This window comes from Schistocerca gregaria, chromosome 10 (genome assembly GCF_023897955.1).
Source record: "Schistocerca gregaria isolate iqSchGreg1 chromosome 10, iqSchGreg1.2, whole genome shotgun sequence".
Lineage (NCBI taxonomy): Eukaryota > Metazoa > Arthropoda > Insecta > Orthoptera > Acrididae > Schistocerca > Schistocerca gregaria.
The window spans coordinates 183,138,709-183,156,664 of record NC_064929.1 but is presented as its reverse complement, the minus strand read 5'-3'; the positions used below and the strand labels follow the sequence as shown (position 1 = coordinate 183,156,664).

Below are 17,956 nucleotides of genomic sequence, written 5' to 3'. Positions count from 1 at the left end.
TCAAACTATGTTTTAGCTTTGGAAGCTATCTGCAAACAATACATGCTGCTACTTAGGTTTAAAAACAAACTACAAAGATTAACTGAATCACTTGGCAATTCAGTAAAATTAAACAATAAAAAGGAATAAATTCTTTGAAACAGGAATGTCACTCACTACATCAGATATAACAAAGAAAGTAGATACTATCAATAAACTTTTAGTGATTCCAACAGCATCACATTTTCAACAAAAAATATACTGCCTGATGTAAGTGCTTTAAGATGTAAAGGAACACAATTTTTTGTATTCAGGTACACCACAAAAGATACATGTATAATCAAGACAGATGATAAAAAAAACTAATAGGGCAGTAGAACATCTGATCACCTGGATTTCAGATTTGTATAAAATATTACAATGACTCACTGGAAACATTTTATGTCATTACCTGTTTTAGTACTTTCCCTGTATATTCAATTAGCTATCTTATATTTCCAGAAGCCACATATTTAACATAAAAAATTTAAAAAAACTGTCAATAATTAAGACAGATAAGCACTGTTTCTTGACAAATCTTCAAAACCAGAGTGATTTAACAGTCTCATATTTTAGCTGTTGTGACATTTCTCTATTTCTCAACAACAACAACAACAACAACAACAACAAAATTAAATATATAGGAAGAAAACGAAATAAGACTTTATATGCATATTTCCATCATAAAAAAATATAATTAGCATTTCCAAATGCACTAAGTAGTGTTGTAAAGACCATGAGACATTTCAAAAAAATGGTACACATAAATGACTAAACATAACATAAGATATGATACAACACATGACAGACGAACTCTCAAAGCTTTATAGAACATGGTACCTGCAATGTAGTCTGAACAACCAATGACAGGTAAGCTACAAACCATAGTTGCTGAAAATATTTGAGAAAAAGGCACAGAAACAATTTTGTGTGCATAATTTTCCAATCAGTAGTGAGAGTGCAAAGAGCATTCCATGGCATGTTACGAAGACACCATCAGTTTACAAGAGCAGAGTGCAATGGAACAAGACATTCTAGGAGAATAATTATTTGTGCAAAGTAAAACTTTAGGCTGATCAGCATGTCTGTTTGAGGGGTGTGATGCAAAGTCTCACAAAGACTACCACTGAATATTCCTTGCCAACAGTGTTGAAAATTCTTTGTAAACTATTAGAAGTAAGCCATGCAAATAGCAGCTTCTGCAAGATATAAACTATTGTGACAAATTGTGCCTTCTGCAGTTCTGCCAGGCTTGACCCCTTGCAATACGTTTCCTTGTGGGGCTACACCACAGATCGTGCTTGTATACCAACTACAGCACAGAACATCAATGATTTGTGAAACTACATTACTACAGTTGTTATTACTGTCACTCTATATATGCTGGATGGGGTATGGGCAGAAAGTGTGCCATGTGACAAAACATGGACAGAAAAAATTTTTATAAAAATAGTAGAAAAAGCTTTGAGAGTTTATCTTTCACATATGGTATCACTTGTAATTGGCAATTTCTCTGTACTGAATTTTTAAAAGTTTCATCAGATTTTATAATTACTCTGTATCAATTAACTTCATTGACAAAATGAAAAAAAAAGAGTACTAAATTGGACAGAAACTATAGTATGAAACAAGACCACAAAAAATAATAAATGGAATTGAGACGTAACTCAGGAAACAAATAAAATTTATATTTGGGTATTTAATACATCTTTCATTTACAAATAATTTTGAAATATATCATTTACATTTATACCTATACTCTGCAAGCCACTTTTATGGTGTGTGGTGGGGGGTTCTTAGTGCACCAAAGTCACTTCCTCCTTTTCTGTTCCATAACAAAAAAGTGTTATTAAGCCTTTGTGTGAGCTCATATCTCTAGAATTTAATCTTTATGCCATTTCCATGAGATATGCGTAGGAGGAAGCAATATATTAGTTGATTTTGCTTTGAATGTAAGCCTTTGGAAAAGTAACAGTAAACCACAATGTGCTGCAGAATGCCTCTCTTGCAGCATCTGCCAATGGAGTTGGTTGAGCATCTCCATGATGGTTTTGTGCTTACTAAATGAACCTGTAGTGAAATGTGCAGGTCTTCTTGACTCTTGCCTATTTCGTTTATCAATCCAGTTTGGTATGGGTCCCAGACTTACCTGGGGTTAGTTTTAAGTGGTTGCTCCACTTTAAGCCTCTCCGTATGCACACTCCCAGCTATTTAAGGGCTGTTACTGCTTCCAATGATTGATTGAGGATTTTGTAATCCTACAGTAACTGGGATTTCTACCTATTTATACTCAATATGTTATATTTGTTTATCAAATCAGGCAATAAGTTGCAGAGAACTGTCCAAGTTGCAATATTACTTTTCTTTATCACTCACTCAAGTTTCTAAAAACACAGGAACCAAACAGTAAGTACTTTGTATATTACAAAAATAGTGCCACAATACGAAGTTGGGGTGATAATTGATACATATCATTAAGTTATACAGCAAAATCAACATCAATTATGATAGTCACATGCCTATACATTCCAGTTAAACACATCTTGTGAATTAGTACAGAGCTGAACTTCAGTCACCCAACTGAGACATCACAGAGTGGAAAGTATTAGAAACACTGGGGTAAGGGGTGCTTATCAGAACTGCACCATCTAGCAGCAACTATATTTACATATTTCCTTTTTTTCTTCTCTCTTTTCAGTTTCTTATAAAGTAACATCATACATGGTAACAAGCATTACAAAATACATACTTCAAATACAGCAAAATTTTTTACAAGAAATATTAAGTTTCAATATGTAATGGGAATAAAAAGATGTCTATACGTCATCATGCCAGCACCATTTGTGGTACACTGATGAAACAAATTTTGAACCACACCAGTAATACAAAAATGAGTTTTCAAAACACAAACAAACAGATCCATAGACTTTTTACAGACATTTTAGTAATATATGGTAAGATAAGAAACCCCAACTGTATTGAAACCACACATTCAGGAATAAAATGATTACATAACGTCCGACATGAAAAGTGGTAAAACCGTATCATCAAGAGTAAACCATAAAATCACAGAGTAAGGCATAAAACCATTACAAGGAATTGGACATACAATAAAGGTAATTAATAAATATTACAGGTGCATCTGTCTTTGACCTCATGGTAACAAAGTCCTATACTCACAGCATAGAGCCTATATTCACACATGTTGCAAATTGTTGTAGGTAAACACATAGTTTTTCTTTGTTTTACATGGTAGAACTCCATTATTTTACCTCTCAAAAAGAATTTAGAGTTGATGTAGGTAAAACAACATTATAAGCATTACAGCCTACTCCTGACAGAATTTTAACATTGCTTCATCCTTAAAAATAGTTTCATAGGTATTAAATTGAGACGTCAAACGCTACAAAACTAAGTTCCTGCAGGATTCTCACCATGAACCTAAAATACAGCACTCTTATATTAGTTACATAGTTTAAAAAATTCTCCTATGTCAAGCCTAATCTATAGATCTGTCTGCTGGCATTTTAAAAACTTGTTTTTATATTACCAGCATCCTCGAGACATTCAAAATTTGTTTTCATGGTGTGCTGAGTATGGTGCTGGCATGATGACATACAGACACCATTTTGTTTCTGTTACATATTGTAACTTAAATATCTTCTTGTAATGATTTTTGTTGTATTTGAAATATATATTTTGTAATGTCTTATAAAATACTGAAGAAAGAGAGAATAAATGTAAAATATAGTTGCTGCTAGATGCCACAGTTATGTTAATCACCCCCTGTCCTAGTCTTCCTAATATGTTTCACACTGCAATGTGTCAGTTAATGGAATGAAGTTCAGCCCTGCACTAATTTGCAAGATGTGTGTAACTGGAATCCATAGGCATGTGGTTGTCTTAACAGATGTTGTTGCATAGCTTAGTGGTGTGTTCCAATTATCATCTGATAGCTTTGTACTGTGGCTCTGTGTTTGTAACGTAAAAAGTATTTGCTGCTTGGTTTCTGTTTTTTACAATGATTATCTAATGAGCTTAGGCTTGAACTATTATTCAAATAATAAAGAAAATCAATATTATAACTTGGATGATTCCCTGCAGTTCATTGCCTAATTCAGTAAACCACATAATTGCTGACATCATGTCTTCTAGAATCCTGGAATTAGTATATACATACATTTGTTTTGGTGACAATCAACTGCAACCACTGCAACCAACATCAATCCTTTACAAGTCTACTTGCTTTTTGCAACAATTTTCTACCACTGTGACTTCTCTATATGCAACAGCGTCCTCTGACAGCCTCAAAGATGTTGTAATGTTATCTGATATATCATTTATATAATCCATTGAGGTAAGCCCATAGCTACTTTTATGTACATACAGTGGGGAACGACGTGCTGTATTCTGTTTGCTAGGATCTCTTCAATCCAGTCACACAGCTGGTCCAATATTATATACACTTGTATTCTGTTCATTAGGTAGCGGTGTGGAACTATTTCAAAAGCCTTCCAGAAGTCCAGAAACACAACATCAACCAGGATACGAGCACTTTCTGGGTTTCGTGGCTGAACAGAGTGACCTAGGTTGCGCACAGTACCTGTTTGCGGAAACCCATGTTGAGTCCTACAGAGGAGATATTCGGTCTCCACAAATGTCATAATATGATACATAAATCAGTTCCAAAATTCTATAATAGACTGTCATCAGAGACACGGGCCTATAGTTCTGGTCATTTGTTAGATGACCTTTCTTGAAAATGGGAATGACAAGCATTTTTTCCCAATTACAAGGAATGTTTGGCTCCTACTGCTAGAAGAAGAGCACATTCTTCCACATACTACATGTAGAACTGTACAGGTATCCCATCAAATCCAGTGCCCTTTCTTCTGCTGAGTGATTTCAGTTCCTTTTCTACTGCAGCTGCACTTATTATGGACTATTTCAGCCTTCTCTATGCCATGTTCTGTTCTGATCCCAATAAAGTCACAGAGCATCTTAACAGTTGGCTTTGATCCATTTTCTGATTCAACATAAAACCAAACTTCATACAGTTTCCTGTCAGATCAGTAGATAGAGCTTTACTTTAGATTTTGTTGAATATTCACATGGATCTCCTTACACTAATTTTGGCTTAGTCCAGTTCTTGTTTGACAATGAGGCTTCTTCTATGTTTAAATCCACTTCCATATCAGTTTTCTAGCAAGGTTGTTCAACCATGGCAAATCCTTCCTATCCCTCACAACTTTGTGCAATCCATACCTATCTAAGGTTTACTGTACAGTACTACTGAACTTTGACTTTAATGCTCAACATTGTCAGTGCTGGAAATAAAATTTTCAATTTGACCACTCAGGTAATCTGAAATGAGCTTGTTTTCACTCTTGCTAAGTATAAATATCTTTCTAACTTTCCTCATATTCCTATTTACAGCCATATTCACTGATGATGTAATGGTGCTATGATCACTGCTTCCCAGTTCTATGCTAACTGATTTGAAAGTTCAGACCTGCTGGTGACCAGGAGAATTCTCTGGTTCAGATATGGCAGTTATAACTTCAGGGCTATCCATCATTTGTGACACACTTAATCTGCTACATGTTATTAAGGTTAATTTTAATTTATGTGGTCCAGAAAAAACTATCAGTACCAGGTGAAAGGAAAACTAACCTCAACTTTTCAAATGTCTGTTGCATAGGCCCAATGAATCTTTTTGATGCACTATAGCCAAATTTAAAATATAATGGCTTTGCACAGAACTTTCTGTGACCAAACCTGGACAAATTACCAAATGATGTGCAGTTGCACTTTTGAAACTTTCACATCGCTCTTATCTTTGTGTAACATGGTGTGGCATGCACGATCACCCTACTTAGCTATGGGTGATTTTTTTTTCCTCTCTTGAGATACCTGTAATACAAGTTCTGCACACAATCTCTCAATAACTTTTAAATGGTTAAATGAAGAAAAACTAATTAGGAAATGAATTCAATAGTGGTTGCCACTTGAAGGATATTTTTGTTAAAGTAATTGAAAAAATTATGAAGTGAATGCAGAATGTCATGGTCAATACATGCACAGACAGAAGCACACACACGGGATGAGTGCTAGTGGTTGGCGTTATGGGCAGGCATTGTAGGGGTAACACCAAGTGTTGGAGGGGAATTGGCATTCCTAACTGAAACCTATGCTAACATTTTTTGTAAATATTAAGTGGGAGGCCTTCTATGCCCAATTTGCATGGTGGTCATTTAAAATGTTCTGCTGTCACCTCTGCTTTGGTTATTATCTACTTTAATTAAAAATGCAATGATTTATTTTCACTTGGCTTGTTAACCATTTGTAGCTTTCAGAGAAGCATCATATGAGTCAAATTTTGAGTAAAACCTACATATTCCTACTGTTGCCATGTTAAAATTTGCTACTTTTGCCAAACACAGCAGAGTTCACATAGTCTCACTTCACTAAATGTTGTGCAATTGCACATTCTTGGTAAAAAATAAGCATGTAACGTCTTCACTTATGTTGTTCCAAAACTAATAGCATTTCTCATTTTACCAGCTATCAATGGCCCTTATAAATTGCATTATTTCATCGAAAAAGCTTGTAGTTAGTGTAATAGCATGATAGATAATGAAGTTTTGCATGATAAACATATCACAAAATACTATTCTCTTTGCATGCTATTATTTGCCAAAATATCATTTTAATATCTCAGAATGTTTACGAAATATGAGGAATGTTGTTGATATTTCACTCTCGTTTTGTCACTGGCATGGCCCAATTGAAAATGAATTTTGCTACGTCAGACAATTTTTTTTAAGATTCTTGACTGATAGAGACCTGCAACCAAGCCTAAAGAAAAATTCGATATATTTGCTAAATTTCATACACAGCAACATATTATGTAGTATGTACCAAATGTAAAATCACAGCAACCTCAATTTTTCACTACGAACGTTTACAAACTTCATGCAGTGTCTTACTTCCACATAAATATCCCAATAACTATGACCACTGATGAAATGACAGGCAAGCCATCATAAACCTGACAAAAAAGTTAAAAATAAAGCAAATATGAGTTTTTCTAACAAATAGTTTCTGTAAAATCATTCGAGAAAGATTGCAGGGCTTATGCCTCAATTCTGTCATTGCTGACTGGCCGAAAGGTCTCAGACACTGTCAGCATCCCCTTCTGAACAAGCTCGCCCAGTGCTTTGGATGAAAATTGGTCACTGCTCATCGGTTACCATGTCCCGCATGGGCTATACCAATAAGCAGTTACAAATAAAGAGAATATGTTAAGTTTTTTGTTTTACTCAATTTTTAATGCCTTTTGTAGTGTCATCACATATAAATTGTTGACTTAATCACCTTAATGGGGCAAAGCATTCTAGTAAACACTGTAACTGGTTCTGCAAGGTATCTTGAACAGCTAATTACATAATTACAGCAATCTTTTTACTGTTGTCAACCTCAACTTTTCTTCCACAAACCACTTCTGATCCTCTCTCAAGAATATCTGCCCCTCCCCTCCCGCTCCCTCCTCCTACTCATGACTCACAGCTGTGTTGGGATTTGAATTTATATTACATTTTAGTCCTTTCCACAAAATCTTTCTTATTCATTTCTGTGGAAAGAAACTCTTCATTCCAAAAGCTGAAGTTACTTTGGACTCTTGTGCCTCCAGCTGTACTTCTGTTGAATGTTACTTTACTCAAATAAATTATTAACCTGTCATTATTTGGCTTTTTGAGTTTTTATCTTATTAATGGTTTCTTCAGTTTCAGCTATTAATCATAATTTATAAATTATGTCACTGGCTCTTATGAGCAAAATGTACCATACCTGACAGATACCCTGATTTATTTATTTGTTTACAGATAACATGGCATGTACCATAAAAGCTTCTAACTGAAACTTGCTGTCAAAAGTATTTTTAATGCATTTTGAGGAATACTAATTCTTTGGAAATAAAGCTGTGTAATGCCATTTTCATTTAGTAGCATCTAACATTTATAATACTAACACAATAATTCATATTTCAACACAGCACGTTTCTCCATCAACAGAAACAAGTGTTATTTTATTGACATGTCCACACCTGTTCCACATGTCAATGTTTCAAGGACTGATGATAATGTACTAGGTTAGAATCACATTTAGCTAGTTGAATCCCTCTCAGTATAAAGTTTTACCTACCTCTCCAGATGGACTTCTTCTCGCATTCAGTGGTTGCATTTTTGATGAGATACGCATTAAGGGTGGTCAGACTGGGAGACTTTCGCAATGTCTCCTCACTGTTTTTCCACACATACGTAATGTATTTCTGCTCGTATGATACTGTGAGAGAGGACAAAGAATATTTAATAACTGTGTTTAAGGATTGTTGACAATTATTTCATTAAAATTCAGGCTTAGCACCAGATAACTAATTACAAATAGCAAATTGAAAGTGAAAGTCATTTTCTATAAACACTCATATATTAAGCATATTACTGAAGTAATATCAGAAAAATCTACTTTAAGACATTCTAGGAAGCAAAATGGAATCCTGGTGAAAATAGCTGAAGCAAATTGAAATAAATATTAGCCTCACAACACAAAAAGCTTACAGAATTTTCTTGCTATAATGCCAAATAAGCATTTTGTACAATGAAATCAGCATAGAAAATGGGTATTAGACAAAAAAACATACTTTGTTCAGATGGGATATAACTATAAGAGAGTGGGGCCTCATCAGGTTTCTACCACCAACCCCCTGCACCAGTTCTATAGTGATACTATCTGTCGACATCTAAGGCAGCTGCCCTATCGTCCAGACTTCACTCACCAAGTTTGATAGTGCCTACATAGCTGTACTCAGTAAATGTGTGTTACTCGGCTTGTTGTTGGACTTTCTTACAATATAGCTCTTCAAACTTGTGATTTGTATGTTTATTGTAACATTGTGTTCAGTGTCAATAAAAACAGTCTGTTGCGCATTCTTGTTTCCTTGTGTCGGTTACTACAGTAACAAGAAATGAAGACAATACAACACTAAGTATGTGATAAATAAATATACACCAACACCTACAAACCAAAAGCTACCAATGTATATAATCGGTGAAAGAGTCTTTGTTTATGGGGTAATCCTTACAGCACAATAGAACGTCTGAGGAAGATACATCCCGAGAAGGTGAACTCAGATTAAAATTTTATTAAGCCCCTCTGTAATGAATCTGAGACATGATGACTCTCTCAAACATCTTTTGCCATGATTTACAACAAAATACTGATGAGTTGCTTGCTACATACAACGTTTTATTGTTGATAGTTAAATATGGATATCTGTGTACAGTAGGTGAGGGACTCATCCTGCCAACCATGAACTGTTTTACATAAGTCACCATGTGACATGATTAAGATTATTTCATAGAGTAACAATTCTGTACAAAGATGAATAGGTGAAATGGCTGATAATGTGGAAACACATTATGCTCTATATTGAGAATAACAGACTTTGCATTAAAACTTGATGAGTCGACTTCACCAATGAATGAATCTTTACTTTTAACTCGTGCTGTATATTAAGGATGAAAGATTAGTTGAGGAGCTATTATTTGCAAGGCTACCAACATACACACTAAACGAGCAAAAATATATGGAGCTGAACAATTATTCAGAGAGAAGGAAATCTCCCTTAGAAATATGTATTCTTGTGCAACTGACGGAGTGCCACCAATAATAGGTTGCTACAGTTAGTTTACTGTATACATGAAGAAAGCTGTCCCAGATGTGTTTACAATTCATTATGTCATTTATTGACAACAGTTAGTAATGTAAAACCTAAGTGACCACTTGCACAACTCACTTCAGACTGTAATCATTGCAATGAATTAAATTAAACTCCAAGCTCTCAATGATAGACTTTTTCAGGTGCTCTATGACAAGAATGATGAACATTTGCTGCTTAATACAGAAGTTTGATGGCTCTCAAAAGGCAACTGTATCAGAAGGTTTATGTCTATTTTGATACTGTTGTGGAGTATTTTGAAAGAAATAACTCTTTGTTCAGTGAAGAACTGAAAGCGATCAGATTTGGCATTGCTTGCCTGGCAGTTTATTTGTCAAACCTCATGAAATTCATGTCCACCTGCAAAGTAATGAAATCAAACTTACTAAAGCCATAATTGTTATTTTAACATTTGTTTTGAAATTAGTTGGGTTCAATATAAACGTAAGCCATCAAGAGTTACAACAATTTCCAAGCCTCTCCGGGTTATATGAAAAGAGTAGGCGATGACATGCAAATTGGCTGCTATCATTTGAGTGTGTTGCATGAAGATATGACAGAACAACTTAAGAAGCTGCTTTTGATGGAAATTCCAGACTAGGTGATATGTCCATTTTCAGATATTGGAAAAGTGAGAATTTTGGAGGAAGAACTAATGGGGCTGAAATATAATTTTGTGGTTGCAGAAAGAGATTGCTGAGATATATTGCAGCATGTAAAGAGATTAAGAATCTTCTTATTTTATTCACAACAGCATATTTGGTAGTATGTTGTTTCAGTGTTGTGGTGTGACTTTTGTCAAAGCAAAGAAATAGACTTCAGATAACTCAATGTGGAGGTCTGGGGCTCTTATTAAACTAGATATTGGAAAACTGATATCTCTTCATCAAGTCTATCACCCCATTATGGTTAATCTGAATGTCAACTCAATATTAATTCTATCTTTTTATATTCCAATGTAAAGTCACTGTTCCGTTATAAAGTTAGGGCCACTATTGAATTTAAAATAAATTTGAATTTATGTTTTAAAATAATATGAATCAGTTATCCATATTTCGATTTTAAATATGTAGGATATGATAATTTAGGGGGGCACTGAGGAAAAGTACATTTGGCTGGGTGGGAGGTAGTCTGAAAAAAATTGAGATCCATTGGCCTACACAGATAGGGCATTCAGGCTCCAGAACAGAACACAAAGAATTGTGGTGTCATTCGAAGAGTGAAGCAAAAGGTTGGAAGTCGGCACCTCACAACAGAACCACAAGCTACAGGCAGTCACTGCCAGATGCAGCCACAAATCTGAATTGTCGATGAAGACACGCCATCAAGGGGTTCAGTAATCCACTGCTGCTGGAAGTCTGTTTACATCAGAGTGCAGTGCCACTCACCTCAGTCTGATAGCACAACATCACAGTTTAGATTCAAGAGTGAGCATGTGTCACTAATAAGAACTGTATATTAAACTTCATACTCAAATGCAATGTGATATTTGACTATCATTCGGTAATATTCAAAGTAATAAACAGCCATTCTTGTCTTCTACAACAGTATTAAATGTTTACCATCCCTCATGTGGAAGTGGATGTCTTCCAAGTTAAGTGTTCTGTATTACTATATTCATCTGTTTCATTGAAACTGGGCTAAAATTCTTTATATGTTGTAGTATCTGCTTGACTGCTTCCAAAGTCAAACCTATTCAACTGTTCCTATGGTATATCAAAAATTTTGTGTTCAAGTGTGGTTATTTGTCCACTACGTATAATCACCACGATGTGTAATTTTGATTAGACTTCACTGACACCTGTCGGGGTGGATGTGCCTGGTGTTCCTCTAGTCACAGTGGCTATATTCTTTTTTGTGTATTGTACCTTGGCTAAAGTGCTTAACCATGTCTGAGTCCCCATGTGAGCTATGACTAAATAAAGGTGTTCAGTTCCAGGCACAGCAGATTGAGCGATGACTGCTCAGTGTTCAACAGATAACAAACTTACTGTCACAACAAGCAGCACGACAGCTGGTTGCTGCATCCTAGTTTTGCCAGTTTAACAGTAAGGAAGAAGACTGATCACAATATCACACCCAACTAGAAGCACACTACACCACATGCAGTGTTAATGGTACGACACGGATTGCTTTCTTTCTGTCCACTGTTAGAACCGATGTCTATCATCTGTGTCTCAATTTGCTTCCTGACTCACATCCAGAAGAACTCGTAAGAAGAATCCATGAGCATTACAAAGCACAGATTCGAATCATGAGATTTAAATTTTTTCATCTTAAGAGCCACTCTGAACAGTCATTGCAGCAGTAGACTGCTGAACTGAAGAGGGCTTACAAGACATTCTGGTTCACTTGTCCTTGCAGACAAAATTACAGTGATGTCATGCCATGTGATGCAATCATGCAAAATATATAATTCTCTTATTTGTAGTGCACAGGGCACTCGGTCTACAGTTGACATTAAGGTGAGTAAGAACAGGCCTCAGTTTAAAGGCAAAGCTTTACCATCACATTGTACTTCGGAATAAGGTGAGGATATCCTGTCCTTTGTGTTTTTCTACTACCAACAGAAAAGCTTGTCCTTGTCATGAAGCACAGTTTTTTAAGTGTGGTAAGCATGGTCGTGTCCAGAGCATCAGTCAACAATGCCGTCCAACCAGTGCCAGTCTACTGCACAGCTGCAATGCAGCTATCAGCAGATGAATGTTATCACAGGCCAGCCATTATTGCAGGCACAAAAATAAAAGCATGAGTTTTACACTTCCAGGAAACCTTTTGCTGTAGCCCACAGAAAGCAGAATGAACTTTTTCGTACACTTGTGAGAGGTTAACAAGAAAATTAAACTTAGATTAAACACAGGTATGTGTGTTTTTGTAGTATATAAAGACACTTATACATGATCAGTAGCCCTTGGCTACAGAAGCTTGCTTCTGCTTTGTCTGCTTACAATGAAATACCAGTACTTGCCTTGTGCAGTTTGCCAGCAACTTCACATGATGTTACAAATTGTGTTTCATTCCATCTATTGAGTTCCAGAAACAGTGTAAACATTTTTGGTTTAGCCTTGCTTTAATCATTCAATCAGTGCATTCAAGACAATGTGTTATGAATCAGTGTTTTGATGCCTCATACCAATGTTTCTGACTTGTACAACAATTGCAGCGAACTTTTTAAAATCACGATTAGGATTACCTAAAAATTTTGAGTGACACATTACTTTTAAACTCAATGTGCAATCACAATTTTACCATGCTATACCTCTTCCACTGCTATATGTGAGCAGGTTGCAAAGGCACTTCAATGACAGAAAGACAGTGGGGACAATACAACTCATTCCTGCAAGCCAGCAGGCAACCTCCCTCCTCCCCTCACAGTTATACTTAAAGAGCCATTGGGAGGTTTACATCAGTGTGTTGATTTTAAAGCCACAGTAAACCCACAAATTGTCATGGATTACTATCCTCTCCCACAACCACAGCTATTGATAGGCAATTTGGGACGTGGCAGTTTCTTTTTGAAGATTGATTTACATGAGATATATTTACAGTAAGCACTGGACAGACCAGTCCAAGTAATATTTTGTGACCAATAACCATGTGAGATTGTTTCAGTTTCACACACTAGCTTTCATAGTGCTTCAGCTCCTACTATATTCAATGTTTCCTGAAACAATTAACAGCAAAAGTCCCTTCATGTAGGAACTATTCAGATGACATAGTTGTCGTGAGACGTAATCCTGCGAAACATATGGCAAATTTAGAATGTTTCTTTCAACTCCTCACAGAGACTGGCTTAAAATGTAACAAGGAAAATTGTACATTCTTCCATAAAGAACTTGAATATTTAGGACATGTTATTAATAAACAGCGTATTCATCCTGCTCATTTGCTTTTGTATGCAATTAAAGAATTGCTGGCATCCTGTAACATCAGAGTGAAAAAGAGGTGCATTGTCTACGGCGTTACCAAGTCACACCAATATTTGTAAGGTTGGAAGTTCTATTTGATTACTGATCACCAGTGTTTAACAGCTTTGCTCAATCCTTTGAAGCTTGTCCTTCCATGGACAACACAAAAATCATAATGTTGGGCTCTGTTATTGTCTAATTATCAATACGAGTTGTTGTACAGGCTGAATGGTGACTTGTTGCCTCGGTTAGTGTTTGATTCATCTGAGGAATAATTTTATGAAATTGACTCTCAAGATCTCGAAACATTTCAAAATTTTCCTCTGGGCTTTTGGTTTATTTGCCAAAGCAACTGCTCTGGACCCAGCTCTTCTAGTAGTTTAGCAATATGCATATTAAAGGTGGTTACATAGTTTAAAAGGCATTCCCCACCCAGTGCTATGTTGCTGCTTTTCACATTGTCATGTACTATCCATGCAATCACATGTATAGGTGCTCTATACAGAGAATGACAATGCACCAGTTGTGATTCCTCACTACCTCCAGCAGGAAGTCATTGTGTTCGGTATGGCACTGACTCCCAAATTCAGCAAATTACCTCTCACTGTGTTGCTTGTGTGGAGTGTAAGTCCACTCCACCACAATGCTTCATTCAATGGCCAAATCCATCCAGACCATGGCAACACTTGCATATTGATTTTGCAGATTTACATTTGTCGGCCCCATGACATCCGCCAGTACTGTATCGGCTTTATCCTTTATTTTTTGTTTCATATGTCTTCTCAGTCTTTGTCTCAGACAGTGAACCACAGTTCACATTGGCTGATTGCCAACAATGGCACACACCATCTAATTACTGCACATTTTCACCCTCAGTCTAATGGTGAAGCTGAATGGTTCATTTGAACATTTGAAAGTCACTTCAAAAAACTCTGTTTCTCCCACACATGGAAGCAATCACTTAAAGATATTTCTTTCCTCTTACATTCGTTGCCACATGACGAGAAGTTGCTGGCAGAATTACTACATGGTTCTTGTCACCATACCTTATTGCACCATCTGTGTTTGCCATAGAAATAGTTCATTCTGATGGGTAGGACAAAGTTTCAAACACAGGACAAAGTGTTTTTAAAAGTTTTTGCAAGAAACAACACTAAGATCATGGTGTTATCACACATGTATTGGGTCATTCGTCTTAGGTAATTTAAGCTTTCTCTGCACTGCACTGACATCACCAGAACCAGCTGCAGAATTCTTCTGTGACTGATTATGATGCAGAATTTTTGTCCACAGAGCCAGAACACTGCTAGGGTCTGCAACAGCGGTAATCTCTGGCACTCTGTCCATCCTGGTTAGTGCCATACAGTATGGCATTGACAGAGATTGAAGTTGCACTGCCACTGAACCTGCAGTCTCACTTGATGTCCACAGAGGTACTGCCTCTCGACATCACAGTGCCCCTGCAGTTCTGCTTCCTGTCCTTCTGACCATAGTCTGCATCCCTGAATGCAGATGAGTACCCTGTGGCTGGTTTTTCTGCCAGTGTTCCCGATCACTCTCTAGGTGGATACCAGGATGCTGGCAGGGAGCCATCAACAGCTGTAACTACAGCCCCTGCCTTCTCATCTACATCTGCATTCAGCATTGAGATAGATCAGAACAGCATGGGCTACACTCAGTCTTGGAAATGTGACAGTTGCTGTTGAAATTACTGGCTATGCAAAACAGCACTGATCGTGCCGTGTTTGCAGTGACACACTGCACCATCACTCCAGGTACTGAGACAGTATGACAGTAACATTCTCCTTGGACCCTTCACTCACAGATATATCCATTATGATGCTGTATGCAGAACCGGAAAGGTTGTAAAGATAACGTGGTGCCACTACTTTTTTCAGGGTTGTCATTGGGTTTACCACCTTCGGCATGCCCACCTCAGCTGTTGAAAGTCACAACAGTGGTCGCTGTGCTGACAGTCTGTCGTACTTTAGCATTGTTGCTACTGTGTAGGTAGTTGTTTTGCTGCAAACGAGCTCATTTCTTGAATCAATGTACTTGACTCGACTGTATGACCCTGTACAGCTGAACTAACGATACGTCAGTCCGCTCATACGCTAGTCACATGGAGGCATTTAGATCCTGCATGACATTGAGCATGGCCATCCTGAACCCACTGTGTCAACATTCACATGACAATTGAGGCATCCTGAAAAATGAGAGCATCAATTTGTGGAATTTGTCTAATAATAGACTGCTGTCTTCATAGTTCACAAAAATGCTGCTATCAAATCTTGATGTGTGCTGGTAGATGTTTCTGAATGAGAAACCCACTGTCTAATCTTACCTCACATGCATAATGTAAATGTCATTACCCCAACCCACTTGGTATAGTTGCACTGAAATTATATCATTTGTTCATCCAAGCAATGCTGCACACTTCACACTAATTTGACATTAGTTGTAAGTCACTTTCACAGAGATAAAGTTTTAATGGTCACCAGTCTATATAACAGTTACCAATCAAATGTGCCGAACATACCATTTATATCAATAACTCATAATTCTTGTACATGTACATTCCTTGAAAAGGCTGCAATTTCCTGATTTTTTTATAGTCCCGAAATATGGAACAACCACCATGTACATCATGAAGCTTATAAATTTTAAACACTAACGTAGGATGAAAGTTATAGATAACAGGTGATATATGAAGGAGAGAGATGCTGGCATACTTTCAATGACTGGGATTCAGGTTTCAGCAATAAATGGAAAAAAATGAAAGTGAGTAAACTCTGAGGGATACTTCTGACAGAAAGGAAAAACTGGAAAAGAAACAGCAGTCCAGTGTCGGAAAACTACGGTACTTGTCGTAAACAAGCAGAGTTGAGGGGCAGATAGATAAACTGAGTGTCAGTGACAGCAGTTCAGCTTTCAAATTTGTGATCTTCAGCTAAGCGCACACATAAATAAGTTTGTAAAAATATTTTCTTTTTGTTCCCCCAAGACATGACATAAAAATGATTCACATGAAAAAAGTGTGGTTAATAGTTCAGAATCCACATCCGTTAATGCCAAGAGTCATACAAGAGGGAACAAACCATACACAAACAATGGACTGTGTCAGCTGCCTCATTTCAAAGAGGTAAAATATATTACAAAATATTGTAGAACAAATTCTTTGCACGCATCAAATCTGCCTAAAATGTTTATTTGGAAGTATGACCAAGTTAACTAATGTCATTACAACATTCATTACTTTTCAGTTCCTTTTCACTTGCTTTTTTTAGTATCCTGAACAACTGAAGAAGGATCTTCCTGTCCAGAAATAACAAAATTCACTTTTATTTTAATAAATCAATGCAGGCTGTAACGAAATATGGTCATTTTCGTGTAACTTCTACAATTACTGTTGTAATAACTACAGTGATCCTACAGAAAATATGCTAGAGTCGGTCACATTATGAGACTTATACTTAAGGATCTCATTACAATGTCAACTGTAAATGAGTTTTAACATACTTTTGAAAAACTCTAAGACTTGGAAAGAGAAGAGCAAGAAACAGAGACAGAAGAACCAAAGTCAGAGAAAAAAAAGAAATAAGAAAATGGAAAACAAAATAAAGACACTTGCTACTTGTAATTATGATTAGTTTGGGGTTAAGTAAAAATGGTCAAATCAGATAAATATCAATAAATTAAAACAAATAAAGATTCAAATGTATAAATGATGGACTCAATTAACATAATTTTATTCTATGAGATCATTTCCAGCAAATGGCAACAACACTTACCTCCCTTCACAAACATACTTGTATTTGTTTTGAATGTTACATTTCTTAAAATGAATTAAATTAATACACAGACAATAACTATTTTCATACGGCAATAGTCATCTCTATTTTTATTTTTTATATGAAGCATGACAATTATAATATTTCAGGATGTAAACAACATTGAGGAAACTCAATCACAAACGGAATATGGGCAGCGCAGAGTCACGCACACAGACAACTGCTAGCTTCTCAGCTTTCACTCTCTTTTTCATTGTAAGAACAAAAAACTATATATTATCCCCCACAGTGATAATTACACTTGCCCACATTTCATCTGCAGATGAGTAGTTGCTTATTACCATTTGTTTGATAGAAGACTACTCTTAAATTCCTAACAGTCATAAGTTCCTACAATTCTTCCTTCACTTCTTCCTTAGGTTGGCTCTTATCATACTTACTTTCTCCCTACACTGATATTT

The 17,956-nt window shown here is 36.3% G+C and overlaps 1 protein-coding gene across 7 annotated transcripts in view; it reads right to left on the bottom strand.

Moving 5' to 3' along the window:
• LOC126293306 (glutamate-gated chloride channel) overlaps positions 1–17,956 on the bottom strand; it is a 1,510,688-nt gene that overhangs the window by 115,146 nt on the left and 1,377,586 nt on the right. For all 7 annotated transcript variants that reach the window (XM_049986444.1, XM_049986443.1, XM_049986446.1 and 4 more), the window contains one exon: positions 8,224–8,364. In XM_049986444.1, the coding sequence (XP_049842401.1) occupies positions 8,224–8,364 (141 nt within the window). The remainder of the gene's footprint in view (positions 1–8,223; positions 8,365–17,956) is intronic.